The following is an 8,300-nucleotide window of genomic DNA, read 5'->3' on the forward strand; positions in this document are numbered from 1 at the left end:
CCCCTACGGTCGTCAGTCAAAGGAGCTTCCACGTCGAACACCCCATGGATTGGTCCCACCTCTCAGCGTCGGATGAGGTCGTGGAATTTTCAGCCGCCGGCGCCGTGGCTTCTCAGCTCTGCAGTCGGCACCATAAACGTGACCAACAGAGGAATGTCACCTTCGGACAGTGACCACTTACCCTACCCATCATACATGTATATATAGTATAGTTATATACACAAACGAAAACCAGATTGGTATCCAAATCCAACACGAGGGAGCTAAGTTGCACCACACTTCCATTTCATACCAAGCGCCGCGATCCTATCCACTCCTCCGGCTCACAAAGCTTACGGCGTGTCATGGCGATCGACGACCGGTGCCCCGCATTTGGGGACGACGGCGGAGGCGAAGCGACCGCCATCGAGGACCTGCCCACGGACGTCCTGGCCCTCGTGCTCCGCCGGCTCGACGGCGCCTCGCTGGCCGCGCTCGGGTGCGCGAGCTCCACCTTCCACGACCTCGCCACCGACCCGGACGCGTGGCGCGCGCTCTGCCTCGCGCTGTGTCCCTCGGTCCGCGACGTCGTCCGTGACGGCGACGGCGCCAAAGGCGCCCACCGGCAGCTCTTCGCCGACGCGTTCCCGTTCCCGTCCCCGGCCGTGTCGCCGTCGTCGGCCGTCCCGCGCTGCGGCCTCCCCACGCGGCTCGTCTCGGCCGTCGACCTGCACCACCGGGGCGCCTGCATCATGTCGCGCGTCGTGGAGACGGATGCCTCGGGGTGGTTCCTGGGCTCGCCGTTCCGCGTCGACGCGCTCGTGCAGGAGGGCTTCTCGGCGCCGACCTCGATCGCGCCGGCCGAGCTGGCACTGAGCTGGGTCCTGATCGACCCGGCGTCCGGCCGTGCCGTGAACGCCTCGAGCCGGCGCCCGGTGTGCGTCGACCGGAGGTGGCTCACAGGGGAGGCCGTCGTTCGGTTCGCCGTGGTTCTCGGCGACGTCGTCCTGGACGCGGCAGTCACGTGCGACGAGCGGTACGGGCACGTCAGAGAGGTGAGCTTGTGCATGGAGGACGGCGAGGGCGGCGGCGTGAGCGGGCGGGACGGGCTGGCCGTGGTTGCCGCGGCCATGGCCGGCGCGAGGCAGGGACGCGGCGCCGAGGAGGCGGCGAGGCTGCGGTACCAAGAGTTCGTGAAGGGGAGGACGGACAGGAAGAAGCGGAAGGCGAGGCGGGAAGGCATCATCGACCTCTGCTGCTCCGTCGTCGGAGCAGCGGCGTTCCTGGGGTTCCTTTTGATGCTGACGTTCCGGTGACCGTACGACGTTCGGCACGCGCGCTGACAGCACAAGCAATGCAAATAGCAGAAAACAAATCGTTGACACCCACAAGAATTGTAATATGTAAATATACAGGTCTTTCACAATACTAGCAATGGCCATTTATCCAAGGCTCATCGCACTACTGATCCTTCGCTTATTCTTCTTATAAGTTCGGACACGGAAGCAAGGAAAAAAAGCTTTGGTTTGCAGTTTGCTCCATGACAGACTGACAGATCCATGATAAATGCTTTACATTACTGCATGTATGAAAATCCTTCGATTTCGAAGTTATTCCAGCAAAACTTACAATACCATTGTCAATCTCCGCATTTCAAACAAACAAAAAGTAACCTTCACTGGTGGTTTTAGTAAAACATATGCTCCCTCTGTTCGTAAACATGTTACGTTTTTAACATCAATACGGTCTCTAATACACAACTAACTATTATTTTTCTATAAAAATGATAATATAAATTTGTATAATTGCTATATTTAAAAATCTTTTTCACAACAAATCCAATGATGTTATGTCCATATGATCAATCCAAATAGTTTTTCTTCAATCAATGGTAAGTTAGAGAGCTTTGACACGGAGGTAGCAGTAGCCAGTAGTACTAGACTACTAGTAGCCTAGTAGGCAACGGTCTTCTGCACCCCTGGCAGAAACGAAAAATAGCCTTTATCGGTATTTGCTGCCTTGCCGGAGCTCGGATCAATTATATGAATTGACATGAATATTTCAAACATAGCACACAAAACCAGATACTGCGGTGGTAATTGTGGTAAATCACACAAAAATATGGTATTTAAATATTCCTGCACAAGTCCTGATTTACAAAATCAGGATGCCCCAAAAAGGGACATCGCCGAATCTAACTTTCTTGATACTCACTAACATAGATACTATCTGACAATACAGTTATTGGGAAACAAGTACGACAAATACTACCAAACAATGCTATAAGCCCTCTACATCAAGACATTAAAACAAGCTATACAGATGTTTTGAGAAATAAATCTTACAAAACTCACAAAAAAAAAGACAAAGGCAATCTTGTTCAGCCAGCAACTCCATACAGGCTACCTTTTTTAGATGAACTCCATATATACTGCTGAGCAGTCTACATGTGTGCATTTTGCAGCTCCCGATAGATTAAATCGATGAACTCGTCGCTCTGTTGGACACACGATAAGAGTTACATCATATAACGAACAAATATTTTTAACTTGTACATTTTTTATGGTAACAATACCTGAACAAGTCTCTGGAGGGCGTCCTTAACTTTATCCCTTGAAATAACAGGCCCATCGTTGTGTGCAGGGGTAAGGGAAGGAGGTGGAGTAGGTGGGGGGAAAGGTTGGAGCAAGGGGGTGCCATATGGAGGAGGTTGAGCAGATGCAGAATTTGGGTGAAGAGGCGGTGCTGTAGGCATCACGGATGAAACTGGTGGTGCCACCGATGTCAAAGAGGGTGATGGAGGCGCAAAGAATGCCGGTGTCAGAAGATTTGTTGAATGGCTCACACGGGCATTAGCGTCATGGAGGGGCAGTGGTGGAGCTGATGAACCCCCTAAAGGATGAGGTATTTGATGTGCTGGAGTAGCAGCTGGAACCATCAACGGCACATGGGAAGATGCAATGGACTCAGTGGATGGATGCGTTCTTCCAGCCATTGGTGCGCTTGATACACTCCCGATGGTAGCAGCACCCTGAGGATTTGTTTAAGACAAAAATTCAGCAGCGAATAACACTATGGAAAATAAAGTAATAGAGCTAATTATATACAGCCATGACCAGCAAAAAGCAGTAATGCAGTATACTGGTATTCATGTATCAGTCAGGAACTCAGAATGCCACAATGCCCGTCAAGTTGAGACTCCAGATAAATGAATATTTACTAATACTATCGACCACAACCCAAGCAATTGCAAAATATAATATCTAATGAAACTGTTCAAATGAATGCAAAGGTGCCTTAAGGAAACAAAGATAAAATTGAACGAGAACATACATTGAAGTAATTGGCCAATGATTCATCAGGTGTATCAGAAACTAGAGCAGTGGATGATGGCGGAGGTTCAAGGGGGCCATCTATAGCAGCAGATGTAGGAACAGCCTCCAATTCTTCAAACTCACTGTTGCACATAGAAGATACTAACATAAGTGAATACAATATATTGGTAAATACAAAGCTTAAAATGTGGCAAATACTGCATAAGTGTATCGCAGACAGAAGTCCAGAGGAAAGACCTTTTTGTGGAAGGCACTTTTGGTTTTGGAGGCACTTTGACATAAGCATTCAGTATTCTGCAAGAAAATGCATGAAACAAAACTTGAGCAAAAGTGAAAAGTATCCATACTTTTCGCAGGTCATTTCAGAGTCTCCAACACAAAAAATTGAGCCTTATGTATTCGATATAATAAAGATTATTACAATATTATTATTCATGACAATGAAGTAATAGTTAGTAATGACACCAATTGAGGTGATAAAGTTAAGCATTTGCAAGACACGGACACGGGTGTCGGAATCCGACTAGGATTTGGGTGTTCGATTTGGCAAAGAATATTTGGACACGCGAAATACAACTCGGAATCTAACATGGGTGTCGGAATCCGACTCGGATTCGGGATGTCCGATTCGGCAAAAAAAATTGGACACGAGTGTCCATGTAACACTGATTTTAAGTCACTCAAAAGATCAAAATTCTCCTTCCACACAGCATATAAGATGAGCACAGTCCCCCCTCCTTTGCAAAAGGATCACAAGATTGTTGTAGGGCCGAACCTACAGCGGGCGCAAGAAGCAGCCCAGTACGGCGTGAGCCGTTTAGATAAGTGCTTGCTATTTACTTTCCAATCAAGATTGTTAGGAGATAAAGTTTGGTTTGCTAGGATTAAGATTTGGTCTCTTGGGAGTTTGTTTCATCCAGCCATCTCTATATAAGAGAGGTGGCATTCATGAATTAAGGCAAGCAAGAAGTTGATTTCCTATCTCCCTATGTCCTCTCATCTTGCATCGCTCTGGGGAGACAATGCCTCAAGCCTCGTCCTCCCATTGAGCAACCTGCCTAGCCAACCCCTAAAACCCCAACCCACAAGATAATGATATGTACCTAAAAGTATCACACTATCGTGAGAATTTCCTCTCCGCTTTGTGTGATTTTGGTGTTAGGACTAAGATGATTAAATTGATCCCTTAAGTGGCAGAAATCAGTGTGCATTATTTCTTGGTTTACATATCTAATTTATTAACTCCTGCCAAAAGGACCAAATAACTTTATATAACTACTTATTTACAAATAAGCAAATGTACAACAAAAAGAGCATAACAACAAATGGTTTTTAGAGAATGGACTAACTAGACAATTAACATTATGTCTAAATGAAATTATCAAACAGAGTTTTGATCAGTTTTCAGTTAGGAAGTTCCAAAATATCCCATCCCATGTTTAGTCCCAGAACCTGTACATTATGGATTGTGATTCCACCTGGCCGAACTGCCATTTGTTGAAATTGTCCAGTCCTAGATATCATCCATCCGTTTCTAGTGTGTTTCAAATTTCAAATGTGAATGACAAGATTGGGCTATCCATTTCAACGTAACATACACTTGAAGCACATATGAACAGTGTTCATCACACATATTAATCACGGAAAAAGATGCCCAAAAGTACGAGAAAAGCTTTACCTTCCAAAAAGGCTTGCAACAGCTTCACAGTCATGTTGGTTATAAAACCAAATACCATTCACTTCTTGTGCGGCATTCCGGTACAACAAATATGGAGGTTGAAGTTCATATTCGAAATCACTCAATAGATCCTCCACCAGATTATCTGTTTAGAAGATAGGATCAAACTTTTCAATGAGGAATCCGGTATCTCGATCAATTTACCTCATACATGTATCAGTTTAGCAAGACACGATGAGCCCACAACTAAAGTAGAAGTTGTAGGTACTAAACGACATGTAAAATACTATAATCACAGAATACCAACATGTTCTGCTACTCATAGAGGTGGACACGCCTTATTCCCAGTCCCTTTTTTGGGTTCACATCTCTGTACTAAATCTATTTGCAAAGAGGAATTGTTGGACTAATATCTTTTCTTTAGTACTTATTAAGGAGTTTCTCAAATGAATCCATTACTTTATCTAAAAAAAATCAAAACAAACAGTTGCTTGCACTAATCACTGGTGTCCCCAGTGCTATTTGTCGCCTTTCCTGTTTGTATATGTATGGCAGGTATCACGAGTTGTTCGTGAACCAATCAGGAGTTCAACATCATATCAAATATAATGCTGAAAAACTCCATGCAGTCGATAAGATGAAAAGTTGCAGCAATCGGCCAATCAACGAAACCATAACATTCCTGTCATGCAGCTATATTATTTAGTCTACTTCAACAGTAATGTAATCCAAGGAGTTAGAATGCCAAAAAGAATGTTTTCGCGTGATCCATACTCCATAGCCTAAAGGTCCCGGTGTACTAGAGATCGATTCTACCAGTGCAATGTCTAAACACACAAGCAAGCTAACAAATCGAAGCAACAGACCATCTGATGCGGCTAGATCGCAATGTACGTACCAGTGTTGCGCCTATTCATGACGATGAACTGGAACCTCGGCTGCGTGTTCCTGGATCAATCCAAGACGTTCCAGAAACAATTAGATCATAGGCAGACGCAACAACCCGATCCAAACCCTAAACCCCCATTAGCAGATCCCCCGCGACTCACCTCTTGACGACGAAGAGCGACCCCTCCACGTCCTTGCGGCTCTACACAAGGCAAGCAAATACCCACATCAGATGGGATCAGATGATATGCGAGCAGGCAGGTGGAGCAGACGAGACGGATCGCGCGCGCTCACCCATTGGTTGAGGTCGATGTTGAAGTCGTAGAGCGTGACGTGGGCGGCGGTGATGAGGATGTCCTCGACGGCGGGGTCGAGGCGCTGGAGCACGGTGAGGTTGAGCATGCGCGTGGCCTCCGCGTCCATGGCCAGGTTCGGCGTCACCTTCCCCCCGTTCGGCTGCGGCGGCGGCATCGCTCGACTCGGCCCGGTCTCCTCGTATGGATCTGAGGGAGGGAGCGTCGGGAGTTGGGAGGAGGATGCTGGGAGTTGGGAGGAGCTGGAGTGGGGAGTGAGCAGCAGAAGAGCAGTGAGCAGAGGAGGATGTTTCGTTGGGCCGCCGCCAACACGATGCCTACTGTGTCAGATAGTTATGGCCCATAGACTCAGAAATTTTTTATTTTTATATTTCGGAAATAAAAAAATTACGAAAATAAACATCTATTTGAAAAAATTACAAAAATATGCTATTGTCGTCATGTTTTTTAACATGTCGTCCGTTGCAAGGATGACATGTTTATTTTGTTAAACCTATCATCCATTGGATGAGCGACATGTGCCTGTTGCTCTTCGAGCGACGGTAACTTAATTTTTTAAAAACGGACACTTACTTTTGTAATTTTTTATTTTTGAAATATAAAACTAAAAAAAGCTCTATAGACTCATTCATTCACTGCCCATTTTTAGATTAGATAGGCCTGGTCCGTTTGGGGCCCAAGTAAGTCGAGTCAGGCTCATCGCCCACCCCCTTCTTCAACCTCCAGCCGCGGCCGGCCACGGCGTCCCCTAATTGTAATTCAAGTCGACTTCCTAGCCTAGCCATTAGGCTGGTTTCAAGATACGTGCGCGTCGAAGATGTGATGTTTGAACGATGAAAAATCTCTAATTAATCATACTGTAGAAACGGTCGATCACGCTCTGCAAAGCACCCTTTGTTGGGATGTTATATGGACACTACACCATGAGCGGTCGATTACAGTGGCAAATCTTCTTCTGCATGTGCAAAACCAGTTTCTTGGAGAGCTGGTGCCTGCTAGAAAGCACTTCTTATTTTCATTCTCAACTAGCTTCTGCTTATCGCTGAACAGACTGGACAAACCAGGCAATGTTCTCGTGGGCATAACCACCTCCTTCTTCCCCACGGCAGCTCCATCTCCTCTACCAACCTCTATCTCTCCCTTCCTCTGATTCCTATCTAGCTCAGGTTTGTTACATTTGGCATCAAAGCCAGATCCACCATCGCTCAACCACCACTCACATACTTCACCTAATCGACGAATTGCGCACGTCACCTATTGCGATCAAGCGACCTCCAAGCAGATTGACGACAACCTGTACCAAAAACCTTGCTACACCTTGCGGCAGCAACAACAAATCATGAATCAGGAGACATAATTGGCCAATTTTCTTGATAATCCTGCACCACCTCAAGGATCTGGACACTGCCTACTCATTGGCATCGATACAGGAAGGCGTCCATGGAGCTAATTGTACCAGTTCAGAGCGTGCTGACAGCCACGCTGGTTCTCACAGTGGGGGCGCCATTTGGGAACGCTGCCTCTGCCAAGCACGCCTCAGCGATTGCCGACTGACTCAGGTTTAGCTTATCGCAAGGGAGGCAAAACTGGGCGAACTGTGGAGAAACGAGCTACTGAAGACTATCTGACAACACTCCAAGCTTACAGAAGGGCTCATGGGCTTTGCTTCAAGTGTGGTGAGAGGTGGAGTTCAGGGCATCGATGCGCATCAACCGTGTAATTGCATGTGGTAGAGGAACTGTTGGATCTCATACAACATCAAGAGGAGCACCAGGTGAAGTACAGACTAGAGACACTGATGAAAAGGTTCTGATGTCGATATCTAGTGCAGCGTTGTCAGGGATAGAAGGACTACGTACAATGCACCTCTGGGGTTTGATCGATGATCAGGAAGTCCTTATTCTTGTGGACTCAAGTAGTTCACACAGCTTCATCAGTGCCTCAACAACAACCAAGCTCAATAGGTGCAGAACTGCCATTCCATCCATCTCTGTCAGGATAGTAGATGGCAGCCTCCTACAATGTCAACAACAATTCTTAGATTGTGCTTGGTGGGGGTCCAAGGACACACATTTCAGACCAACCTTCGAATTTTAGCACTAGGGT

General features: G+C 46.6%; 2 protein-coding genes across 2 annotated transcripts; one reads left to right on the forward strand and one right to left on the reverse strand.

The window, feature by feature from the left end:
* The first annotated feature begins 245 nt into the window (after positions 1-245).
* Positions 246-1,452, forward strand: LOC133905719 (probable F-box protein At2g36090). Its single transcript, XM_062347480.1, has one exon. The coding sequence runs from the start codon at positions 345-347 to the stop codon at positions 1,293-1,295; it is 951 nt and encodes a 316-aa protein (XP_062203464.1). The 5' UTR covers positions 246-344; the 3' UTR covers positions 1,296-1,452.
* A 612-nt stretch (positions 1,453-2,064) lies between these two features.
* On the reverse strand, positions 2,065-6,474 carry LOC133906737 (mRNA-decapping enzyme-like protein). The gene is made up of 8 exons (XM_062348722.1): positions 6,175-6,474; positions 6,042-6,082; positions 5,891-5,940; positions 4,993-5,137; positions 3,552-3,608; positions 3,313-3,436; positions 2,555-3,010; positions 2,065-2,476 (listed from the first exon to the last, which is right to left on the reverse strand). The coding sequence occupies exons 1-8, from the start codon at positions 6,349-6,351 to the stop codon at positions 2,423-2,425; spliced, it is 1,104 nt and encodes a 367-aa protein (XP_062204706.1). The 5' UTR covers positions 6,352-6,474; the 3' UTR covers positions 2,065-2,422.
* Positions 6,475-8,300: the final 1,826 nt, after the last annotated feature.

Source organism: Phragmites australis, chromosome 23, assembly GCF_958298935.1.
Source record: "Phragmites australis chromosome 23, lpPhrAust1.1, whole genome shotgun sequence".
Taxonomy (NCBI): domain Eukaryota; kingdom Viridiplantae; phylum Streptophyta; class Magnoliopsida; order Poales; family Poaceae; genus Phragmites; species Phragmites australis.

Excerpts from the sequence above, each read along its gene's own strand:
- LOC133906737 (XM_062348722.1), bottom strand. The coding sequence starts at position 6,351 with ATGCCGCCGCCGCAGCCGAACGGGGGGAAGGTGACGCCGAACCTGGCC. Across the intron at positions 3,609-4,992 it reads GTTGCAAGCCTTTTTGGAAG|AATACTGAATGCTTATGTCA; the intron begins GTAAAGCTTTTC and ends ATTTTCTTGCAG. Across the intron at positions 3,011-3,312 it reads CATTGGCCAATTACTTCAAT|GGTGCTGCTACCATCGGGAG; the intron begins GTATGTTCTCGT and ends ACAAATCCTCAG.
- LOC133905719 (XM_062347480.1), top strand. The coding sequence starts at position 345 with ATGGCGATCGACGACCGGTGCCCCGCATTTGGGGACGACGGCGGAGGC.